Source organism: Meriones unguiculatus, chromosome 1 (assembly GCF_030254825.1).
Source record: "Meriones unguiculatus strain TT.TT164.6M chromosome 1, Bangor_MerUng_6.1, whole genome shotgun sequence".
Taxonomy (NCBI): Eukaryota; Metazoa; Chordata; class Mammalia; order Rodentia; family Muridae; genus Meriones; species Meriones unguiculatus.
Window position 1 is genome coordinate 177,974,813 of NC_083349.1, and position 26,085 is coordinate 178,000,897.

At 44.0% G+C, this 26,085-nt stretch overlaps 1 protein-coding gene across 4 annotated transcripts in view; it reads right to left on the reverse strand.

The window, feature by feature from the left end:
* Nucleotides 1-2,292: 2,292 nt before the first annotated feature.
* Nucleotides 2,293-26,085, reverse strand: part of Sc5d (sterol-C5-desaturase) — a 28,670-nt gene continuing 4,877 nt past the window's right edge. The window contains exons 1-7 of one of the 4 annotated variants that reach the window (XM_060372101.1): nt 14,596-14,743; nt 14,146-14,256; nt 12,580-12,664; nt 10,822-11,039; nt 9,650-9,782; nt 6,934-7,034; nt 2,293-6,567 (exon numbers count right to left, since the gene is read on the reverse strand). In XM_060372101.1, the coding sequence (XP_060228084.1) occupies nt 6,115-6,567; nt 6,934-7,034; nt 9,650-9,782; nt 10,822-11,031 (897 nt within the window). In that variant the 5' untranslated portion in view covers nt 11,032-11,039; nt 12,580-12,664; nt 14,146-14,256; nt 14,596-14,743 and the 3' untranslated portion in view covers nt 2,293-6,114. Of the gene's footprint in view, nt 6,568-6,933; nt 7,035-9,649; nt 9,783-10,821; nt 11,040-12,579; nt 12,665-14,145; nt 14,257-14,595; nt 14,847-26,085 lie in introns of those variants that run through there. The other 3 variants (XM_021627704.2, XM_021627702.2, XM_060372088.1) reach the window with 3 other exon arrangements.

Here is a 26,085-nt window from a genome sequence, read left to right on the forward strand (position 1 = left end):
CTTAGGCTTCTCAACTTGTAGACCTTTCCACCATAGAAATTTTTATGTGGCCTTGAGTATACAGGCATATTAAAAAGGCATACAAACCAAGTATCTAATGATGATAAATCATAAATAAATTCAGTTAAAACACTGGTAGTTTAGGAGAACCGGTTTAGATAGAATTTTACCATTTATTGAAGAAGAAAGTAAGTGTTTATACTAATGACATGGATGTACTTATTTTTACATGAATAATTTTTACATGAATAGTGAAAATGATTTTTTCAAAGTTGACTCATACTTTAGTTTAATTTACGTGTATGTGTGAGTGCATGCCACGGATGCTCAGGTGCTTGTGGAGGCCAGAAACTGGAGTAATAGAGGGGGTGGGCCACCCAACATGGAGGCTGGGAACCAAGTTTGGATCCTCATCAGTGCTGAGAGCACCGTTCCTCATAAATACACACCACAAGCACTTTTAGGGCTATTTCAGAAACTGTTAACACTTCTGTTCCACTCCCAAGCCCAAATTTACTCCACAATTTTTATGACACTCAAGTGAGCACACCGAACAGCAACTTTGGAAAGCAAACATTTTGACACACTCCAACCAGAAGATGTGCTGGTTTGATATTCACGTTGAGGCGTGATAGTAGTAAAACACCAGAAGTCTCTGTGTTCCAGAGACCATTAAGTGTGAGCAGAAGACTTTGTCTGCACTATAAACACGTTGGTTCTAAGACACAGTAGGCTAGAAGCTGAGCCAAGGTGCTCAGGCGTGTTTGCTGGGCATGCACTGGGCAAAGTGTGTGTCATCTAGACTCAAGGCTGCAGTCAACGTGCACAATGTGCTCCCTGGCATGATCTTTTGCCTGACCACACCCAAACAGAGTCATGTGACATGAACTGAAACTTCTGAGATCATCAAATCATTAGGAGTCACACCCAAACATGGAGGAGAACGTACCTCACGTAGCCACAGCCGTGAAACCTAATGAATTTTGAACTGTCACATGGGAAGGGAAAGAGAAGAGAGGGGAGAGCTACACAGTGAGATCCTGCCCAGAAAAATGAACAACAACAAAACCTTACCACAACTTCCAGACATGCTTTGGGGAAGGTTAAGATGTCTTAGAAAAACAGGAAATGCAGTTGCAAGAAAGACAAAAGTTGTCAAGTTGCTATTAACCTAAATTCAACATTTTTCCTTATAAGACATTATTATGAAAAGACAAGGCAGATTGGAGTAGATTCTTTAATAAATACACAGAAAAATTTGTGTCACTACATAAAGAATTCTCATAAATCAACAAAGCAAAACCGGGAGTGCGGGTGGTGTGTTGGCTAGTTTTCTGTCAACTGGACACAAGCTAGAGTTATTTTGGAAGAGGAGACATCAATTGAGGAAATGCCCCCCATCAAATTGGTCTGTGCTATGTTTCCTTGATTGATGAGGCAGGGCCCAGCTCACTGTGAGCGGTGCTGCCTTAGGCTGGTGGTCCTGGGTACTATAGGGCAGTTTTTTTAACAAGCTATGAAGAGCGAGCCAGTAAGCAGTGTTCCTCCAGCAGTGTTCCTCTGCCTCAGTTCCTGCCTCCAGGTTCCTGCCCCATCTTCCCTCAGTGATGGAAGTGTACACTGAAGAGCAGCTTTGGGTCAGGATCTTTTACACAGCAACAGAAAGCCTAGCTAAGACTGGTTGGTACATACTTGTAATCCCAGCTCTCAAGAGGAACGGTTGAGGCAAGTTCAAGGTCAGCCTTTCTACACTGAGAATCCAGCCCATCTGGGAAAATTTAGCTAGACTGTGGCAAATATCATTACTAATACTAACACTAAGACTCTGGCAAATATTACTGCTACTGGTAATAATAATGAGGATAATAACAGACTCTGGCAATTACTACTACTATTACTAATAGTAGTAATAATAATTACTACTAATAGTAATAGTAATTACTACTACTACTAATAATAATAATTTGTTTTTTTTAACTGGCCAAAAAAAATAACAAATATTACACACACAAAAAAAATGCATGAACAGGTTTTGTTGTTTTTGTTTTTTAAAAAGTGTTTAACTGTACTACTCACAGGAAAATGCAAACTGATCCACAGTAATGCCTTGAGAATAAAGACTGTCAGTAGTGTGAGTGAGGCTGCAGGGAAAGCGAGGTTCTCAAGAATCCGGCTGACAGTTTCTTATAAAAACTGGACAACAACACAAGAGATACCCTCTCTTGAGAAACCAAAAAACCAAACCAAACCACCACTAACAAAAAAATGAAATGAAAACACAGGTCCACACAATTTGTTTATAAATGTCTGCAGTAGCTTTATTCAAAAATAGTCACGCTGGAAATAACTCAAATACCCATCAACAGATATACAGATTGGCCAATTATAGCATATTATTTAGCATAAGTATATCATAATTGGAATACTACTCACCAATAAAAAGAACAAACTATTGGTAAATACAACAGCACACATGTCAAAACATGTTAAGCTTAAAAAAAATAAAACCCTCAATACAGGAGTATATCTCATCTGATTCAACTTAAATGTAATTCTAGAACAGGCAAAATAAATCCCCAGGGACACACTAGATCAGTGGTTACTTGGGGTGTGTGTGATTCAGGGGGCACCGACTGCAGAGGGAGACAATGCATGCTGTGATGAAGAAAATGTTCTGTCCTGACTTTCAGTGATGGCGGCATTGGTATGTCAAGGCTGAACTATACAATTAGGGCAGGCACATTTAACTCTATGAAAGCAAGCATACTGCCAGAATAGACAAGAGCCATCGGCCCAGGGCCCGCCTTAATAGGTGGATGTACACCAAGTTTCTATTTGTTTCTTTAGCAGCATGTTGAATTTTCATCCAATGAATGGCTGACTAAAATTACAATATTCAAGGAGATGGACATAAATGGTGGAGGAGAATAACAAAAGCTATGAGATAGCTGGCTCCATGAGAGGGCACAGATGGCTTCAAGTCAAATGACTAACTTCTGATACCATCCCACTTTTAGGTGGTTACCTCCGAGTGATGGGATGCTGTCCAGGTACCTGGACACAAGTCTGACCAGGGGACTGAATCAAAATGGTAAGTCTCTTACCAAATTTAAGAAACTCTCATTATAAAAAGGCAAATGGTTACAAGTTCAAGAGAATTTGATAGGCTCAACTTAGGAGTTCACTGTTAAAGAACCCAGAATACAACTTATTTTTATTTTCTACTACACTTAGAATTAATAAAAACCTCCCATTTGACTTTAGAGATATAGGAAGAAAATATTTTTGTGAGGCTGGGGATGAATCTGAGGCCTCAAACATGGAAAGCATGGACTCTACCATTAGCTACATGCTGGCCCCTGAATAATTAAATTATCCTCAATGTATTTTCACGAAGCAAGTATATATTAAGACAAGTTTTTATGAATTTTTTTTCTTCCTATACCAAACCCTGCCTTGGTGGTAATGCCTATTATCACACACTTCCTGTTCTTCTTAAGCAGTTTATTCTATTTTTGGGAAAAACAAGCTTCTAGTTTGTCTCTCAATTTTATTGTGGACTGGTTTATGACATGCAATGCTACAGCAACAAAAATCCTAGCTACTTTACCTCTTCAAGGATAATTCACAGTGAGTAATATCTTTTCAATTTTACTTACATATTCCTGTAACTCATCTCAGTGTCTCTACCCTCCAGTGTGAAGGGGAGATAGCCTCCTCCACCATCCTCCTATTGGGGATCCAGCAAGAAGACTAAGAATGACCGTCACTGAACCCAGAAAACAGAAGCCACCATTCTCCGTGCCTGATCCTATTGGGAGACAGTGACTCATTCTCTCTGAGATGGGGAAAGCAAAGCTGGAAAGGGCACCTGCTGTGACTCACACTTCCTAACCCCAAGGCTCTTAGCAACTCCTGAGGTGTTGCTGAAGATTAGCAGCGCAGGTGTGCCTCTGAAGTTTTCTTTATTTCGCACATATACACGATGCCCTCTGATCATACCCACGCTACATTTTCCTCACCCAACTTCTCTCAGATGCCCTCTTTCAATTTCATATATTCTTTTGCTTTATAAGCCAGAGTCGAAGTAGAGATGCCCCTCGCCTTTGGGGTGCAGAGACACCCACTGGCCCAAAAGCAACTTAAGAGATTGCACTACTGCAAACTGACTCTCCCTTCCCTGGCAGCCATCAACTGTCCATAGCTCTTCAGCTGGAGGTGGGACCCGGTAGGGCCCCACCCATCCATCACCCCACCCGCCCTGGGATGTTCACTGATTGGATTGTGTACAGGCGTCCACAGGGGCAGTGTGTTTACAAGCACAAAGGCTCCTCATGTCCAGAGTCTTGTGGCATTCTTCCCTGGCCGCTGCTCTCAAAATCTTTCTGCCTCCTCTTCCTTCATGTTCTCTGATCCTTGGAGGCTAGGGGAGAGAGATATGTCCCATTTGGGGGGTTAGCCTTTTCTTGATGCAGTATCAAGTGGTGTGTATTGAGGACCATTTTGCAACCACAGCACACTGCTAAGAGCTGGATGTCAGTTTCATCCAACAGCCCAATCAGTCCTTGACTTAGTGATGCTTATGTATTCAAAACCCAGGTGGACTGTATTTCCAGGTAAAAGGAAGTCTAGATCCTAACTTCTCGTTTCTACTCCCTCAGAACACTTTAGAATGCCAACTTAATGAGAAAGGATTTGCTGAGTAAAAGGCATCCTTGCAGTAACACTTTCATCCTGCACAGCCTGACTCTGAACATCTAGGATGCTCTCAGTTTTTAATGCCCCACATCACCTCTATGCCTTCAAAGTGACGCTAATTTATACAAAGGATGTTTTGTTCTATAACACTTAAGTGGCTAATAGCAGTTGTGACTAACTTTTAATGGTTTTTGTATAAATAGGCAATAGAATATCTTTACAAGAACACATTTCCTACCATTGAGAATATACTTATAACCCTCACCTTTCTTCATGAAGGTGTTTTTGAGGTTTTTTGTTTGTTTGTTTGTTTTTTGTTTTTGTTTTTTTTTTTTGCAGAGGCTGTAGAAAGAGAAGACAGAAATAGAGGATGAGGTTTCAAAGCGTATCTCAGGTAGATTTAAGTACTTGGCAATTATTCCCTTCACAAAAAAGTTAACTTTGTAACTTAGACATATATCAAAAGTACAGTGTATCCGCTTTCTTAAAAAGAAAAGTGTCACCTCCGTGCCACAAGTTTGGGAGATAACGTTATCCAGATTCATGTCTCTGGGCTTATTAAACAGTGGTTTTAAATGGCCCACATCAAGTGGGGCAGTGGTGGCCCATCAATCCCAGCGGGGTGAGGCAGATCTCCGAGTTTGAAGCCAGCCTGGACTACATAGCGAGTTCCAGGACAGCCGGGACTATGCAGAGAAAGCCTGTCTCAAAAAATAGAAAATAAAAAATGATGACACTCATCAAGATCTTTAGTTAAATAATCTCCTATCTAGACTGAATCATGGAAGAGCTGACATTCAAAAAAAATTACCATTTATTTATTCATTATTAAAATCTGATAATGCCTCCAAGTAAGGTGCCTATGTGTAGGAAGAAAATACAATCTTATTACATCAGCCGTTAAGACAATCATATACATAGTCACTCATGTATTAGATTGTTCAGGCTGATGTTCCTATTTGATTAAAGCCCTGCAAGTCCTCTACTCCCACTGCAGAGCCAGCCGCTCCTGGAACAGGAGCCATCTTTACATTAGTATTTCCAGGCTAGTCTCAGTTTTGTTAAGCACAATGGGTACTTTTTTTCCTTAACGAGTATGAGTGGATTAAGGCAAAAGGACGCAGACCAGCTTCTTCCGTAGCTTATTTTCTATCATCTTTAAAGTTGTTGTTGGGCTGTACAGGCTGCAGAGCTGCTCACTGGAAAGACACAAGTTGTTCCTGGACCAATGTCTGACATATTAGTCATGAGATTACAATCTCGGTGCTCCCAGCATCTTCCCTCAGTTTACCACCAGAACCATTCCTCAGCACGACACGCCATGCTGACATTCAAATGACACCACTTATTTGCTATGTATCTTGACTGTGTGTAGATAATTTCCTTATTGAGAATGGCTAATAACTGGGAAATAGTCTATTTATTCTTTGTAAACTCTCCGTTGCATAATTCCTTGCTTTTACAGCCATTCTCTGCATGGCTCTTGGAGTCTTCTGCCATCTTCCGCACGTAACTATGCGGTCCCTTCCCTTCAAAAGAGGAGGGGTGTTTAAAAGAGCCCCCAATTCTATCCCACAGTGTGAAATACTGTCCGTAGTTATAGTCAAAGAACATGTGGTGGTCCGTGTGGTGAGCTGACCCGTTAATAAACGGCCTTAGGATCTGGGGAACACGGAAATCACCATCGTGAATAGAAATTGTCCAGACATTAACCAAGACATATAAACCTAAGTAGACCACCTTGTGCAGTGGAAAGACAAAGGGGTATATGTGGTAGGGCAGACTCTGAAGGAAGCCGTCCACAGGGTGAAAAGCGTGGCTTGCAAATGGAGTGGGGATCTTCCACACATGATGAGGCTTATGTATGCGCTGAGGAAGAAAGGGATATAGTTAGAGCCACGAGCTTCACCTGAGGCGACAGCAAACTCAGCTTCCTTTCCTGGTACAGACGTGATCTACCTGGAACTGGCAAAGTCACTCCTTCTTTGCCCCCAGTGTTGAAATTATAAAACAGTCCCTCCAGACACACATACACACACACACGCACACACACACACACACACACACACACACACACACACTACAAATAAAATGTACACAGGACCTAAAATGATTGATGACTAGATCCCTTCGGGCCTTTGATACAGGCAAGAGAAACTCCCAGAATGTAAAGTACAGTATTGTAACACTGAAATGTGTGACATCTCCCCTTCCATCCCCTTTAAATAACTCTACCTTGTAGACCAGTCTGTGGTGCAGGCCCCTATGGATCCAGTAGATCAGCATGTCCGTGAAAAAGAGGAAGGATACCACGCTCATAATGAGATGAATCCAGCCTAAAAAAGACCATGCAGAAAAGACCATGCAGAGTCAGCGTTCCCTTTCCACATGTCCACACAAATGCAAAAGGGCATCCAAAACTCAACCTGATCAACACATTGTAGGTTCGTCTCCTTCTGCTACCTAGAACTGCTTACGTCCCTCACTCCTCACCTAACAACTTGAAATGTTCTACCTGTCATTAATTTTGTAATCTTTAATTGAAATTTGGCTGCTGTAGAGAACCATAAAATTTGCCCATGCAATATTTTTTTTATTTTATGATTTAAATAATCATCATCATCATAATAACAACTTTGTTTTATTTTCCAAGACATGGGTTCTCTGTGTAGCCCTGGCTGTCCTGGAATTCACTGTAGAACAGGGGTGGACTCAAACTCAAGAGATCCTCCTGCTTCTGCTTCCTGAGTGCTAGTATTAAAGGCTTGTGCCACCAATCCTAGCAGTTAACTTTATTATTTTTAATTATGTGTATGCATGTGCACGTGAAGGGCAGAGGCTCTGGTTCCCTTGTGGCTAGAGTTACTGACAGTTGTGAGCGACCTGATGTGGGTGATGAGAACTGAACTCAGGTCCTCTTGACTGCAGATCTTTCCAGCACAAGTATTTCTTAATTAAACTACAAAAATGCCTATGAGACAGGACATTCCGCTGTTTTCCTTCATATTAGCATTCCTAAATCCTATCATTGTACACTACCGCCTTGTCTGAGGCCTAATTTTCCACTAAATACTGTCACTCTAGACATTCGACCCATAATCAGCCCCTTTCTGGCATTTCCAGCCTCATCCTCCTGGGACTTTACTCCAGTGGCTCTGATGTACTCAACCTCCCCCAAGGCCTGAGGCATCTATCTCACCTCCGGCTCACACTGCCCTCTCCCTGATTTTGTTCATTCTCTCACTCACTGTCAAAGCCTCTTGTAATTAACCACCTTCTACTTCGAGAGCAGAGCTCTGATAAGGCACGCCCGGGCTCAAGCCTCTGACCTACCACCTATTTGCTGAGCACATAGGCAGATTCTCCACACTCTGTTCCCCAGGTGCCCCTTTCTAAGAGCAGCCTAGCAACAAGACCTGCCCTGCAGAGCCGTCGAGGAAAAGCACTGGGCTGACACAAAGCCGAGCGGAGAAGTCCTGCTGGCACATGTCAACCTCAATGAATGCTATTATTCCTTCCTATGTTCTGGGTGCCAGGAATGTGTCTTGAAGTAATTTCAGAACTACATACGAGTCAAGTCAGAGCAAGACTGCTTTTAAAAGAAAAGAAAACAAAACGAAACTAAAGCTCTAAATGTACAGGTGTAGGGGTCAATTTCTAAATTCTGGACAGAGACACAAGGAACTATAACTGATATAGTCCACGACAATAGTTACAGATATGAAACAATGAGCACTTTTATTACAACCATCAGAATGTAAACTCCAGGAGCAGTATTGCCTTTCTGTGATATAATCAAGGGAACAGCAGGCACAGATGAAAGACAGGGCAAGACAGACAGGAGGGAGGACCAGACAGACGTGAGGGAGAATATGGCAGAGAGGAGGGAGAACAAGACAGACAGAAAGGACAACACATAGACAGGCGAAAAATGACTTGTAGTTTCTAGGCAGCAGGACAGCAGACTGTGATTTGCACATACTACTGGAATTACTTTCCCAGCAGTGTGAAGTAACAATCATAGGAAATAAATACAAGGGCCCATCCCAGGTCAGTATTTCCCTTAGACACAATGTCATCCAACACTGACTGTGAAAATGACAGTGAAGTTGAGAAAGTGCAAGTGTGTAGCAAGACACGAACTGCAGAAAGCAGAAGTGAGACAACTGGGCAGTTTGAAAGAAAGAAGAAACAGGCAGGTTTGGCGTTTAAACATAGTAAACACAGTGGAGGCACACTATGCAAATTTAAAGCCAGCCATGGCTACCTAGCAAGACCCTGTCAAGAAGGAAAAATTGAAAGATAAAGGAGGGGGCAGAGAGGAGGGAAGGAAGGAAAGCAGAAAACAAAGGAAAGGTGAGGAGAAGGGAGGAGGGCAGGCAGGCTAGCTGGGGAGACAGCTCAGCCAGTGCAGCACTGAGGACCTGAGTTTGATCTTTAGGAACCACACAGAAATGGCAGGTGTGGTAATATGGATTTGGAATTTCAACACTGGTGAGGTAAAGACAAACTGGGGCTACCTGGCCAGCCAGTCTGGATTAAGTGTAAAATCCAGGCCCATGAGAAACCCCGTCTAGACTTGGCCAGGAGCATATGCCTTTAGTCCCAGCACTTGGGAGGCAGAGGTGGATGGATCTCTGTGTGTTTGGGGCCAGTCTGACCTACTTAAGTGAGTTCCAGGCCAGCCAGGGCTACATACTAAGGCCCTGTCTCAGAATAAACAAAACAAATCAACAGGAGGTAAAGAGTAATCCTGAAGGTGACATTTGAGGTAACCCTCTGGCCTACTGTGCCCATGAACATACATATGCACATGAATGAACGCACACATGAACACATGCACACACGCACACACAAGAATAAATAACAAACAACAGACAAAAAGGGGGAGAGATGGGCAGAGAGAAAGGCCACACTACCTTGTATTTAGACCCTCCCGGTATCCACTCACCGTTTGGAAAGTCTCCTATGTCATCGTAGAGTTTGCTGTAGCCCCTCAACTCCAGCAGGAACAATGAAATGGTGGGGATACTGATCCATGGCAAAGACTTGACAGTGTACATGATCTCTCGAGAGACCTGATTCTGAAGATGAGAGGTCCAATTATTTAAAAGCCATAAAATCTGTTCAACAAAGCTGTCATGAAGTTGATTGGGGATGGACTTTTAAATAGTCTCGTCTGCGCCTAGGCCCAGGCTCATGTCAGTCAAGAATATCACTGAACTATGTTCCTACCTCTCAAATTTTCTCTCTTTTCCTCTGATTTTACTTTACATTTTATTTTTAACTGTGTGTACATGTGTGTGTTTATGTGGAGATATCTGCATGTGAGTGCGATGTCTGCAGAGGCCAGAAGATCCCAGGGAGCTGGTGTTTCAGGCAACTGTGAGCTGTCAACATGGGTGCTATGTGCGGAGCTTGGGTCCTCTGCAGAAGCAATATGCACTCTTAGCTGCTGAGTCCACCCTTCAGGTCCACTGAATTCTCTTTTATACTAAAAGTCTTACTCCCAAACTTTTCGTGTGAAAATTTTATTGCATGGGAAAGTGTAAGAAAAGCATTCCTTGATGCCAACCAAAGGTGGCAAGTACCGTGACTTCTGAATTCTTTTCTCTTCACCAAATCTGTATGAGCTTCTACTTATGGAATAATATTTAACTGAGTTTCCCTCCCCAGCTCCTTTCAGTTCATGGACTATCTGACTAATGATCACAGAAAATTGTTCCAACCTGATTATGAAACAGCCTTAACTGTTGAACTTAAATCCCCAGCCCAGCCAGAGAAAAACAGAGATGGTAAAAGCACCTTTCAGCTTGCAAAAGCCAGAGAGTAAAATATTCACATAAGCATAATGATTACATACATACATTTATTCATCAATATTAGCAAAGTCATTCTCATCTATGTACCTGGTGACGAAAGATTCCAGGCTATCAGAAAACAATGAGATCCACTTATTATTTAGAATACAAGAAAGAAAGAGTGATTAACCCCTTATAAAAATACCCAACACTTTCAGGGACTTGTTTTCAAAAAGCTTTACTTACATAAAACCACCCTAATTAACTAAAAACCTCACAAATAGTTATTTGTATGATAACAGAAGCTAGAAAAACCTCTTACCTTTAAAAACTGCGGATGCTTCATTAACGAATGATCATAGACTAAATAATAGCTGAGGGTTGCACAGAAGAAATAGAGAATATAAGCCCCCAGGTTGGTGACTATCAGGAGACTAATAGTTTGCCGGATGATGTTGTCCTCAGGCCATGTGGCTGGGTAGACGTACGGGGTGAAGAAGTAGTAATCTGCAGCGCTGAGAACGAGGTCCATCGCGGCCCCTGCAGGACAAGCGTGTGGCAATTCACTCCTCTCATCTCTACGTTTCAGAAAAGCTGTCTGCGGTTTCCAGACTAAGAACAATCTTAGGTAGCATGTGTGTGGCTGTCAGCTACATCTTTGGCAGCAGAAGAGGGTATGGAGATGTATCGTTCCTAGTCTGACCTCTTCATAGTATAAACAGTGTTGAAATTAGACACTGGTCACACAGCACAGTCAGGATTCCCAAGCGACGGAGCAACATGGTACAAGATACCTTTGACAGGATTTCTTCCCCTTTGTTTATCATCCTACGTTTTGGCTTAAGCACTAGCTATTGCCACAAATGTCTTTAGCCATCCATGCTGCCATGCTATCCTCACTCACACTTAATGGCCTTCTAGCACTTTCCCAAGCATACCACCAGAAGCAACATGATCAGCATTTAGCATTTCTTCAAGAGTAGCCTCCCCTGGGTTATTTACGGCCTGATGCGGCTAAGTATCACTGTCTTTTTAATGTTGGACAATCCTTCAGCTAGGCTGGGTAGAAGGCTTAGTCAACAAAGTGCTTGCCTTGTGAAGACAATGACCTGAGTCTGGACCCCCAGAACCTGGGTGAGGAACAGGGCATGGTGGCTTGCATCTAAATAATCCCACAGATGGCAAGATGAGAGGGAGAGATAAGAGGACCCTGGAACTTTCTGCAGTTGGCTCAGCTGTGCTGTGAAGCCTCATAGAGAGTTTTAGGCCAGTGAAAGGCTCTATCTCAAACAAAAGATGGAAGGCGCCCAGGAACAATAACTGAAGTTCTCCTCTGACGTGCACACACATACACACACACACACACACACACACACACACACACACACACAGAGGAAACTCTTCCAATCATCCACTGGCTTATCACTGTCTGCTCACATAATAAACATTACTTTTCAAACATTTATTTTTATTTTATTTTATATGCTTATTTGTCTGAATATATGCCACATGAAGGCTGGTGTCTGCAGGAGCTAGATATTGACTCCCCTGGGGCTGGAGTTACAGGTGGTTCTGAGCTGCCTGATATGAACGATGGGAACTGAACTCGGGTCCTCCGCAAGCGTTCCTAACTGCCAAAGCACCTCTCCAGCCCTAGTATACATTTATTAATGCTGATCTACCAATACCGTTTTACTCAGTAATTCTGAGAACAGCTCTTTATGGATGAGCTGTTCCAGAAAATCATGATTGCCAGGCCTATGTTAACTATGCAGGACCTAAACACTTGCTTTTCTAAGCATGACACAACTTAGTGAGAAAGGCTGTCCTACAGTTACAGTGGAGGAAAAGAAAACGCTGTAAACATTCTTTTTAATAGGAAGGAGAAGAATGTCCAAAAATCTTGTCTAGGAATAGACTTCCAGGTATTTTTCATTGTCCCGTTTTCTTTGTTTCTAACCCCTCCCTTCTTAATGCTGCTCTTAGCACACACCAGCCTATTAATACGCATTGCCATTCCTGCATTTACATAGTCTGGTTTCAGGATCAACGCAGACACTGGTGATCCAGACAGGAATACCTGGTATGTGACCCAAGAAGCAGTGGGTGCGTCTGTCAGTCACTCGGCGTCAGGATCTGTCATCAGCTGGGTCCCGGTGCTGAGGCTGTGCGAAAAACAAAACCAACTGTTTGGTTCTCAGGGCTTCCAGGCTCTGAGACAATTGCTCCTGTACTATGTAAACTCTTCCAGGCACAGTAGTTCCAAGGAGAGACTGTGTGTGGTAATCTGGTGCAGGTTGCTCAAGTGCTCCCTGTAGGTACTGAACTGGGTTGTACATCCTCAAACGACGGAGGGCAATGTCAATTTCTCCACAATCCCCGGGGTATCTTCAACTCAATAGGAAAGAGAAGACGCCTCGGTGCATGTTTACTTTGACTCATGTTTACCTTGAGTGGTATTAAGCACAACTTCATGTAATTTGTAATGAATTATAGTTTTTCTGTGAGTGGGTGGTAGCTTTATCCTTTCCTCACTTCTGCCTGGGATCTTTCAGTTTCTTCATTTAAAAAAAAAAAATCTTTCCTACCCCTCCTCTTCTCCCTCCATCTCCATTACGCAAGCCATCCTTCCTCCACAGTTCTCCTAGGAGCCTGGACCATAGGCTCGCACCCACCCCCAGCTAGGAGCTTATTTAATAAGAAGCTCAGCCCTTTGCTTTTTGGGATGAATCAAAAAGTTTTTCTCTTATTTCACCATGAAGAGAAAAATTCACATTAAATATTAGGTGTTCATTTCTCCATCATATAGGCCACTGATAATTCGATAAACAACTTAACAGGTAACCAATACAATGTGGTGATAAACACCCACACGTTCATATGATTTTGTATGTCATTTTAAGGGATAAATCCCTCAAAGTCAGAGAGGCCGCATGGACTCTAAGTTAATTAGAGATTATTGCTTGAAACTGAAGTTTACATTAAATCTTATACTGCCTTTGCAGAAAAAAATTTTTTTTTCTTTAAAACATGATTCTCAATTAAATGAGCCTGGCTGTGGTTCAGTGATGCTCCGCTGGCCTAGTATGTCCAAAGCCTCGGTTCCTTCCCCAGCATCAAATAAGTAAATACACTATCATACTTAAATGCCTTTAAACGATTATATTTTTCTTAACTGGAAAAAAGCACAGAAACAATTGCTAGTATCTATCTATCTATACATTTTTTTAACCTACATATTACTTTAAGCCCCGCCCACCTCCCCCTACCCCTTTCCTTAGGGTACTGGCTGTGTGGCTTGGAACTTGAACTCTTGGATTCCCTGCACATCTCATCTGGCTTTTATACATTTGTGGATGTAATGGTTAAGTTCTCTCATCTAATAATGTATGTACTTGTATAACCTTAATATGCGGGACAGTGAAGGCAGGAATAACTTAAATCACTTTGCTCTGTAAGGAGTCGACGTGACGTAAAGCCCAGCGGCTGTTTCTTCTCCAGCATTACCCCTCTAGAGTCACACATACGGCTAAGGAATTCTGAGTTCTCCACACTGATACATTACATAATGAATACGAAAAGCCGGTAAGAGAGCAAGGGTCAAATGGCAAGCACTTTAACAAAACCGATGATGATACATACCCACCTAGCCCACAAAGTGTCCACCAAGTAACTTCTCCACCGAGGCCATGTTCTCACTTGTACCACCTTCAAATTGATTCGGCAATAAAGCAGGGATGCCAGTATGCCCGACTATCTAAAGATGGTTCAAGTACGCAAGCTGCCGCTTGCAGTCCTCAAAAAGGCAGGGAGCGCCGGCCCACCCCCCTCCCCAGGTCGCGGGGAACTGTGTCAGACACTGGTTCTCAACTTCAGGACTTCTCCTGTCGCCAAGCAAAGCACCAGCGCTTTCCCTCTCCCCCTGGATGTGGGATCCCCAACAGGTAACCCCCAACACCGGTGAGAAGCCCGCTCTCCCGGGCCGGTGTCCTTCCCTGTCCTGCCACAGCCCTGTCTTCATCGCAGGCCCCTGGGCCCAAGGTGTCCACGGGCCACCACCCCGTGCCATCTGCGCTTTTGGCGGGGACGGACACACCTGCGCCGAGGATGCCGTACACCTGGGGAATGCCCGGAACCTGGGAGATCCCTCGCGGTCGCTCGCAGGTCCTTCCACTCGCGGCTGCCCAGAGGCCGGCGCACGGAACCTACCTGCAGGGCCGGAGCTGCCCGGTTCGCCGCCGCTATATCGCCTACGGGAGGCTGGAGACGGAGAGCCCCAGACACCGCCTGCTCGGCAGAGCCCCGCCCCCGTGCAGGCGGCCCGCCAATCAGCGGCCGGCGCCATAAGCTGATGTGACGGCGGATCGCGCGACCGGGACCGGCGCAGCCTCGGTGGTCACGTGGTCGCCGGGCGCGGGCCCCGCCCCCTGTCCTCTCGGCCCCGGCAAACCAGGCGCTGGGGCGGCGCGTCTGGAGGGTGCTTAGGAGCTGGATGCTCTCCCGCCCACTTTCAAGTTGACGAGATTCATGCAAACAACCTGGCGTGAGTGTAAAATAACCCTCAGCGTGAAGGAAGATCAGTGACGTTTCCTATGACGTTAAGGGCAGAGTCGTTTGTCACATTCAGATGGATCAAACAGTCATCGATTTTCCGTGTTTTGTTTTGTTTTTTTCCGACCTTTCCGGGGAAAGTTCTCTTATGCAGCATTAGAATATGTAAATTGAAAAATATGTGTAGCGTAGTAAGTGAAAAAAAGCAGTTATTAACGGCAAAAAAAAAAAAGAGAAAGAAAGTTATGATCTGGCCGAACCTGTTTACGTAGGTGTTTAAATACTGACAAGACGAAAATATAGATAGGAAAAAGCAAATGCACTTAAAAGATCAAGTTGGCTAATTATGACTCAGGACTCCAGAGTGCAACGCATTCTTTATAAAACACAAGAGCTCAAGAGCTCGCGAAGGTGAGCGCTAGAGATTGGCTGTACCAGCAAAAAGGAAAGGAACCTAAGAAGGAAGGGCAATTCAGAGGATTTGCCTGTTTTGTTTGTGGTAACAGGGCCCTTCTGATCGGTTGCTGGGTTTTTTGTTTTGTCTGTGCTTTTTGATGGAACGGGCAGGGTATTTCAGAAGCCATGGTTAAGTGGTATTGCGCATGAGAGACTATTCTGGCTCTGTCTGATCCCCTAGAGCTCTAAGGCAAGAGCCTAGTTCAGAATAATGACTGTATAAATTTCGCTTAACAAGTGCTTGTCAGGGTTCTCTAGAGGAACAGAACGGATAAGATGAACACATACATCAAGAACTCATGCAACCAGCTTATAGTAAAGTAATAGCAGTTGTCTCACACCTGAGGGGCTAAGACCCAAGTAGTTGTTCCATCCTTGAGGCTGGCTACCGGACCAGCCCGAGCAATCCTACAGTGGCTGTCTCACATTGGAAAAATGAACTGCCTGGTACAAAGTCTGTCCACCAGGCTGGGTACCTCAGCAGTCTATCACAAAAAACCTGGGAGGTTCCTGGAGAGGAACTGGTCCTTAGTCAACATTGGAAGGTTGGAAATACTGGTTTGGGTATGAACAAAAGACTCTACAACAGCAATGTCAGAGGCCAGGAGAAGATGGAAGGCCAACCAGGCAAAAGGGAAATAATCTTCCTTCTTCCCTGCCCCCTCCCCCTTTTTTGAGACAGGGTTTCTCTGTGTAGCCGTGGCTGTCCCGGACTTGCTTTGTAGACCAGGCTAGCCTTGAACTCACAGAGATCCGCCTGCCTCTGCCTCCCTGAGTGCTGGGATTACAGGTGTGTGACACACACACCTTTTAAGTCGGCATCTATTACCAGAAATGCTGCTCACACTTAAGGTAGCTTCTTTGAGATCAGTTAAACAATCAGGGCAATGAGGCTCCCTACCCAGATGATGATAGTTTGTGGCAAGCTGTCATTAGAACCAGTCACCACGCTAAGCTAGAGCAAACCCGTGCAGGGTTAGATAGGAATATGTGGGTTCTAGAGGTGTGCTTCAGGATGAAAGTTTTAGGTTTCACTTTTTTGCAGGGGAGGGATCTGGTACTTTAACTTTCCCCTGGGGCTTCAACTATTGTGGTTCCCAAAGTCCCATCTCCCATCTCCTACAACATCTGGGCGATTGCTGGAAATGTAGATGTGGGTATTACGTTTCAATCTAAAAAGAAAAGCAACCTGGTGATTTCCTTTCTGATTCATTCTGTAAACAAGATGTTAACCCCACACCCAGAGGAGCCTTCCCTCGGTTTATGGAAGAAAGGGCTGTCCAACGCTAGAATGCCAATTGAAATGAAAGCCAGTTCAGTTTCTAAGCACATCGTGTCATTTTCTCATCTAACATTCCTAGCATGCTTAACCTTGGTTAATCTATTGGATTAACAAATAACAGGGGGCCAGAGAGATGGCTCAGTGGGTAAAAGCACTGATTGCTCTTCCAGAGGACCTGGGTTCTTTCCCCAGACCCACATGGCAGCTCACAAACACGTAACTCCGGTTTCAGGAAATCTGCTGCTATTTTTCTGGCCTGTGCAGGCACTGGGGGCACCTACAGCGCACAGACACACACCCAGACACACACACACACACACACACACACACACAAACACACAAATTAAGAAGAAAAAAAACCACCTAAGAGGTTATCGAGGCATAGAGCATTGCATAATTGTGAGGGCATTTCTATCAAATCTTGAGGGGTCTGACTTAATAATGGCATCATCCACTGATGGATGCAGAATTTAAGGATTTTGGGGAGACACTGGTGACGGAAGCCTCACCCTGACTTCCTTTTCTCTGCTTCCAGACCACTTCCTCCTCACCAAGATGGACTGACACCTCTGAAACAGCAAACCAAAGTTAAGAATTCACACTCTCAGCTGATTCTGTAAATTATTGTGTCCCAGTGATTCGAAATCTGACTACTGTAATCACCTTTGCTTGACTGGATTTCACATTAAAAAAATAAACATTTCATAACCAACTGGGAAATGTGACCAGCCACTGTTCCTCTGGCTTAGAAGAAGCACAGCTCTTACTGACTTCCTGGGGTAGCTAAGTTGTGCTATTTCCCTCATAACCACAGTCATTGAAGTGTGTACCCTTTGACCTGGCATCTTGGTATCAAGAAGAGAAAACAGTTTCCATATGAAACTTAAAAGAAACAAGAATAAATGGTGAAATAAGGGCACATGTGTGCATACAGTGTGTATGCAGTATGTGTGTGTATGTATAAATGTGTGTGCAAGTGTGTGCATGCAGAGGTCAGAAGACAACCTTGAGGAGTCAGTGCTCCCCTTCCACCCTCGTTTGAGGAAGGATTTCTCTTGTTCCTGCTGACTCCATGCTGCATACTCAAGGGTAGGTGGCCTGTGAGTTTTTTCAATCCCCAACACCTACATAAAAAGCTAAACATATTGTTACATAATTGTAATCTATCTCCAGGGAAATGGCCACAGGAAGAACCCTGGGATTTTTCTGTCTAGCAAGCGTAGCCTAATAACTGAGTCTCAGGTTAGTGAGAGACCCTATCCACAAACACGGTGGATGATTATAGAAAAATGACATCTGAACTTGATCCTTGACCCCATACACACCTGCATGCACACACACACATGTGCACATGAACACAAGACAGATATTATACAGGGGCTTAAACACCAGAGAGGTGAGTCATTAGATAGTATTTTTTTTAAAAAAAGCTATCTAGCACAATTGTTCTAGAGAAACAGGAAAATAAAGTTACAGTTTGAATATGGGTAGCATCCCCCAAGGCCCATGTGTTAAGGCCTTGGTCCCCAAGGTGGTTCTAGGAGGTGCTGCAGCCTTTAGGAGGTGGCATAATTAGAGGTTCATAGGTCACTGCAGACATCACCTATGTGTATATTTGAGGGCTTATTAGAGTGGCTTACAGACCGTGGTCTAGGTAATCCAACAATGGCTGTCTTAGCAGTCCCAACCAGGTGCTGGAGGCCTGGAGGATTCCTGAAGGGCTGCTGGTCTTCAGTCTACACTGAAGAAATGCCTCAGCAGCAGAATAAGTGAACTTGCTATGGAGAGTAAGGGGAGGCAGGCAAAAAGGAAAAGCTTCTCCCATGTCCTTTTGTGGGGACTGCCACCAGATGGTGTGGCCAAGAGTTAGAGTATTTCTCCCCTCCTCAAATATTCCACTCAAGACATCTCTCACAGGTGTGCCTAGCTGCGTGGGTTTTAGTTGATTCCACATTCAGCCAAGTTGGCAACCAAAATTAGCCATCACACCCTGGAAGGGAGCTATGAAACCCTGGCCCATTCTCCCAAGCCCCTCTCTGCCTTCTGTCCCCTGATATGAGCAGTTTACTCCACACATGCTCCCGCCCCCCTCCATTGTCATCTGGCGCCATCACCACAGTCCCAAGGCTTCAGGATACCCATTTAAGGCTGGATACTTGCACACATGTGCTATACAAACCTTTTCTCTTGACCAGTTAATTGACTGGCCGAGGAATATAAAAACTTGGTACCAAACAACAGGGCCATTATCATTCACTTAGAGATGTAAGGGGCCTTCGGGATTGATTTATAAGAAGAGTATGAAGGGCTCTGGATGACCAAGCTAGAAAAATCCTAAAGTGTTATTAAGAAGATTGGGTAGATGGTTCCATGTTTAATAGCATATACTGCTCTTCTGAAGGATCTGAGGTTATTTCCCAAATACCTAGCTCAAGCAGCCCACAGCCACTTTTAATTCCATCTGCAGGGGATCTGATGTAGGCTTTTGGCCTACACACACACACACGCGCGCGCGTGCGCGCGCGCGCGCGAGAATATACACAGAGATACACACATATACAAGATTAAAAATAAAATAAATCTTAACAAATCAATAAAATCACTGTTAAGAGGACCTTAAAGTGGGACAGTTGTGGCAACTTTGAAGAGCAGATTGCTGATAACATTGTGAATAGCGAAAGCCATGCGGGCAACATTTCAGATGGAAACAAGGATTGTTTGTGGGACTGAAGAAAAGGCTCTTTTAGTGACAGCATGGAGCAATGTTTACCCACACCGGAGCTATGTATGAATGGCTAAGCTTAAAGGCAGCGAACTGGTTTGCCTGCCAGAGATATTTTTTTCTCTATTGTTTTTCATTTTTGAGTAGTTTTTTGATAATGTACAATATATTTTGATCATATTCACCTCTCCCCAGCTCTTCCTATATCTGTTTCCCTTCTCAACCTACTCAACTCTGCCCTCTTCACCTCCCCTCAAACCCATTAAGTTCAGTTTGTGCTGCCCATATACTCTTGGATGTGTGGGTGGGGGGCCCTTAAACCCTGAAACCTGTAAATAAGCCTGAAGCAAGAGTGAGGTCCAGACCTGTCCAAACCCTGAAAATCTCATCTTGAGACCAGCAAGAGTAGAGATTGTTTCCTCCCTGTTCTTGGTCTGTATGTCCCAGTGCACATAGTCTTGTGACCCCCATCTCAGCCACCCTTGAGGGGGTCATGTGTTCTGGTGACCAGGTTTCAGGTTTCCTCATAAGGATGTGCCCAGCTCGCACATGGAATTCCTCTCCACACCAATGAATCATTCCAGCACGTCAGCCCCAGGCAATGATGTCCACTCACATGAAAACCCCTACTCATGTCCCCAAGGTTTGCATAGCCCTTATTCACCCCCAATAAAGAAGAGCTGAGTCACTGGAAGAGCTGTATCTAACCCACCTGCCTCACTAAGCTTTCTTCCTTTGAGTTCAGCATCTGTATGTATTAGTGCCTAGACACCACGAGGGGAAGAAACAGGACCTGGGTTCCAGAATGACATGTGGGTAGAGGGTGTTCTACCTACGGATTGCCCTTAAAGACACCTGACTCTCTCTCTCCCAGAAACTATTAATTGCCCAGAGTTCCTTAGCTGTGGTGGGACTTCATGCCAACTTCCCCTCTTCACGTTGGAATTTTGTCTGGCTTGAGTTTGTGCAGGCTCTGTGCATGCTGTCCTACTGCTGTGAACTTATATGTGCAACTCCCGTGCTATGCCCTGAAAGTCCTGTTTTCTAATGCTCATCCACCACCTCTGGCCCTTATCATCTTCCCTCCCCTCTCTTCTGCAATGATTCTTGAGCCTTCAGAGGAGGAGATGTGATATAAATGTCTCATTTAGGAGTCAACATTACTCCATCTCTTATTCTCTGCATCTTGACCAATTGTGGGTTTCTATGTTAATCATCATCTACTGCAAAAGGAAGTTTTTCGAATGAAGGTTGACAAATTCTTGAATCCATGTCCATGCCACATACCTTACAGAGAATTTAGGACATCAAAGCAAAGGAATTACTGGCTGCTTTCAGCCACATTCACAGTGATATTAGAAAGACCAGCAGTTTAGTCCCTGCCCCAAAATGCATAAAGATGTGAGTAGGGGGTTGCACTTACTAAAGCCTTAGCAATTTTGCTGGCTAGTCTTAGGTCAACTTGACACTTCAGGACAATAGGAAAGATGCTGCAAGAGCTCCCCAGAAATCAGCAAAGCAACAGCAAACACCCCACAAGGTGCTAAATTGAAAAACACAGATATTTCCAAGACGTTCTCCTGTAGACTCATTTCAAAATAGAGATCCAGGGAACCCCAGTGGGCCCTTGGGATTTTATTTATTATATTCAGCAATAGCCATAAACTAAATGGAGCCAGGAATGGCTTTGTTGCAAGCAGCACACTTTGGTGTGTCTACACCTACTAGCTTTATGGCTGTGGCAGACTACAAGAGTTACACAGTCATGACCATTTCAGGAAGATCTCAAAAACTCTAGAAGATCAGCCAGTGAGTTGCAGAGCTGAAGTTCCTCCAGATAGTCTCTGCATGAGTGTTGCAGGGTGTTGTGATGGGCGTCAAGTGAATGCTGCAGCGGTGACTGCAGGGAGGAGTGCCAGTAATGTACAAAGTGCCTGCCAAAGAAAGCTGCACCCAGCATGCAAAGGCAGCCCAAGACGTCAGCCAAGATGACAATTGATTTTAACTACTACAAGTATCAGCAAGTAATATAGAAACATAAGCATACCAAGGACATGCACATGGACCCACATGAAAATAGGCTCAAAGACTATATAGCTGTCCTTTAGAGTCACCATTTGCCCATTTTTAAAGATTAGATTGGCTCTGGTTATTTCCTGCATAGCACTAGTAACCTTTACTCAAAGAAAAAAAAACAACAACTGTGCTTCCAAGAACATCTTTCAGAATTTCCTTAAGTTAGACCGAAGGTCAGCAGGTGCAGGTTGTTCTGTAGACATCAGGCAGTGTTTTCAAAAGCTAAGCAGTAAAAGGGTGAGTGTCCTCAATAATGGGAATTTTTTCTGTAATATCAATTTTAGGTCAATTTCTTTTTTTTACATTCTAATTTATAGTTACTTATATTCCCTGTGCAGTTCTGTGTCTAGAAGAGAAAGAAAAGGAAGAAAGAAAAAAAATAATGTAAACCTGGAAATCTCACACTTCATTCTCACCCTACCCTAGGCATCATTATCATTAGCCTGTTCTGTGCTGAAACTGGGATACTCATCATGAGTTTCCAACCTGCACTGGACACCATTAGTTTATCCACAGTAGCGAATTACTGGGCAGTGAAGCTGGCACTTGGGAAGCAGAGGCAGGCAGATCTCTGTGAGTTCATGGCCAGCCTGGTCTACAAAGTGAGTCTAGGACTGCCAGAGCTCTGTTATACAGAGAAACCTGTCTCAAAAATTAATTAATTAATTAATTAATTAATTAATTAATTAATTGGCACTGAGCATACCAGTGGCTTGGTGGCTAATTTTCAGATGATGTCCTTGGATACTATCTTGGAATATAGCAAATTTTAACGCACACATGTATTACAAATGAAGAAATAAATCCTCATACTTATTGACTCTATGTAAGAGAGTGTTCATGAGTGTTTACACACATGTGTACCTCTATGTTACAGCACATGTGTCATGGACACATGTCAGAGGTCAGAGGACAACTTGCAAGAGTTGGTTCTTTCTTTTCATCATATGGATTCCAGGGATAGAACTTAAATGTTCAGGTTTGACTGCAAGCACCTTTATCCATAGAGCTACCTCAATGGCCATCATTTGGTTTTAAAAACATAGTTAGATACAGACAGCAGCTGGGCAAATGAAAATGCATGGACTCTAGAATAATTTATGTTGGTCTTAGAAAGCTACGGAGTTCTCTCCTCAAACTACCACTTGGTGATAAGCCAGAAACAGACAGAAATCAGTCATAGTGGGTAAAAGACAAGCATTGTAAATGCAAAGTGAGGAAACAGTCTCGGGGAGGAGGTCAGCAGGAGGCTCAGAAGTACAAGCCACAAGTTTCACAAGGAGCCTTAAAGTAAGAAATGTAGGGAGGGAGCATGGAAAGTGAACAAACTGGGGCACAGAAACAACTGTTCTTAATGTGTTTGGGGTCCAGGGTGTACTGTTTCATGAGGCTTGCTCCTGAGTGTTGCCCCATGTCAGTTCACCTCAACAGGGTATCAGGTGGTATCTCTTGTAGGCAAAGGATAGCTTGGGATATTGATGGATCAGTCCCTTTCACCATGTCCCCCTTGACAGTCATGCATTGTTTTCAGGAACAGGGAAGGGATGGCTCCAAGGACATCCAAGTCTTTGGCCCTCTGATGACATTCATCAACTACCACTTGAGCCACTGGCCTGAAAACAAATGTGAAGAAACCAAATCAACATGTAGGCCAAGAGAAGAGCTGAGCAGCTAAGTGCCAGTCAAGGGCACTCACCAACTGCTTCAGAAAATCCCTGTGTGGGCCATCAGGGATGTCAGAGATCCTGCAGTGGCAATGGGAGAGAGAGTTCCACATTGCCACCTGTAGAAGCTTGAGGAATTTGGTTCAGAGACTTTCACTCAAGTGAAGCTGAGATCTTCAACTTTATCACAGGAAAGCATTTCTGGGTAAGTCAGTCTGAAGCAACATTGAGGCTTGTTAGAGGCTCTCAGGCCTGAGGAGAAGAGATGATAATCTGGGAAAATGGCCACTGTACAAGCATCAAACCTGAGTGTGAGTCCCCAGAACCCATTGATAGAGACAGCTTGACAGGACCAGGAGATATAGGAAGGGCAAACACTCCAGTTGGCTTGTCCAGCATCCAATGTTCTGAAGCTGCTCTGTATTTCAGGACATGGGTTGTGGATGCTCTAGGCACAGAAAAGTGAGGACAATTCAACAGGGAGGTTGGCAAAGCCAGGGTGTGCTTGTTGGCCCACAAGCTACAGTCACCTGGGAAGAGAGAGCCTCAGTTAAGAAAATGCCTTCATCAGCCTGGCCTGTATGCATGTTGTTGGGGGAATTGTCTCCATTACAGATTGAGGTAGGGGGCAACTCATTGTAGGTGGTGCCATCCCTGGGCAGGTGGTCCTGAGCTGTTTAAGAACACGGAGTAAGCCATGAGATAAGCCTGTAAGCAGTGCTCAATGATTTCTGCTTACATCCCTGCCTGGGATTTCCTCAGTGATGGACTGTGAGCAGGATGTGTAAGGCAAATAAATTTCTTTCCCAGTTGATTTTGGTTATGGTGTTTTATCACAGTACTAGAAAACAAACTAAGACACGGGCCAAGGCTTTTTACAAGTGAAATCTTAGTTTCCAGGTCATTACCAGCGTAATTTCCCAATGTTTCATGACTCAAGTATGTGGTGTGTTCAACAATAGGGTCTAACCATCAAGTTCTGAATGGCAACCAAGAACAATGGCAATAGTCTATATTTTTTTGGGGAGAGGAGGTCTATAGAACCTCGCTTACCAACAACTCCAAAGTAGGTAATCCATTCCTGTCACTGGGTTTTTATTTGTTAGCCTGTAATATCCAGGAAGGATATCATACCCCATTATAGAGTAACTCCATTTACATTCTAAACACCTTTAAAAGAATCATGTGAAAACTTACTACTGTAGAAATATATGCACATGAACATATAAAAACATTTACATGGAATCAACCCGGCTTTTCTAAAATATGCCATTAGAAACAGCTTTGCCACCAGGATTTATAACGTATTTCTCAACGGAGAAGACAGCAGGTGATAACTCTATCAACTTCCTTGTGTTAGTTCATTTACATGTCATTGTGACAGCACACTTGACAAAAGAAATTTAAAAAAGGAGATATGGTTTGGTTAATGGTTTAAGGAGATATGGTCCATCGGTTGGTGGGGAAAGTGGTTGTGGTTCCATCTCTGGCAGTGGGAACTTGCAGCACACATTCTGTTCTATCTCAGAAGATCAGAAGACGCAGGGAGCTGAGGCTGGTACGGTGGGTCAGGCTCTAAACTTTCAGTTCCTCCCCTCAGCGCTCACTTCCTCCAGCTAGCTTCCACCTTCGAAAGGTTCCACAGCTGTTCCCTACTGTTGTATGACAGACTTTTCCCAGGGAAATGCAGCATGCACGCACACACTCACTCAATATTCACTCGCTCCAGAAAGGGAACCGATGACAGATCAAGGTCTGCATACCACCAAATGTGACTTGGTGATCCACTGAGTTTCAATGGGGTTAATATGGGGGAGAAGTTACTTAGAGGAACAGAAATGGCTCAAAGACAACTGAATCAAAAAAGCACAACCAAGCAGCTTTTCAAAGCTGGGAACCTGAAGCACACCACACAGCCTGCAGGCAGCTTAACAGGTTTCGGAGAGTCCTTTCCAGGTATGTCATTTAGCTTGAGCCTCTTCCAGATAGCTCTTTGTTTCTCCTAGGCAGTTTGGCTCTTTTCTTCCTGGTGCCTGGGCTTGTGTGAGATTGACTCTCAGCAGGCTTTACTGTTTATGTTCAGGATGGAGGGACCTATCTGGTTAGTTTCAGGGACTTCCTGAAGCTATCTCTGTTGTTTACTTCCTGTCTTAATGGAGCCTCCCTGCAAGATTGAATACCACCCTCCAAACGTCCTGTGTTATCACCTCACTGTAAACATTCCTGCCCTCTCTAACCTGTTGTTTCACTTTCCCTTACATTCTATGTCCTAAGAAATTTCCTTTCAATGTACAGGACTTTGTCCTTGGAAGAAAGTGCCACATAACACCCACATCATCACACATAATTAGCTGGAAACCCAGTGTTAGAACATTAAAGCCTATGGAAGATGTCTCCTATTTAAGCCATAATATCCTCCAGAAGGTACTTGCTTCACCATGAAGCACTCAGAGACTATTGGCCATTGGAGCCATGTGAGGAATGATAAAAGAAGAGGAGACATCCTTGCGGGTGAATCAGAAGTAGCACCATAGTGTAAAGAGCAGAATGAAGCAGTCCTTTGCCAGAAAGACAATGTGAATGGACGGGTGTCAGGTGTCAGCATCCCAAGACCAAGCTCTCAGCACAAAGGAGATTTATTTGGCCCTGAGAGACAAAGGGCAGGGTGGAAGAGACAAAGACAGGAGATAAAGGATAAGGGTGAAAGGGAAAGAAACAAGGGATATTGTGTGTGCGTGTGTGTGTGTGTGTGTGTGTGTGTGTGTGCGCGTGTGTGTGGCAAAGGACTGCCTCCATATAGAGAGGAGACAGACCTGGCCCATAGGCAACTGGCAG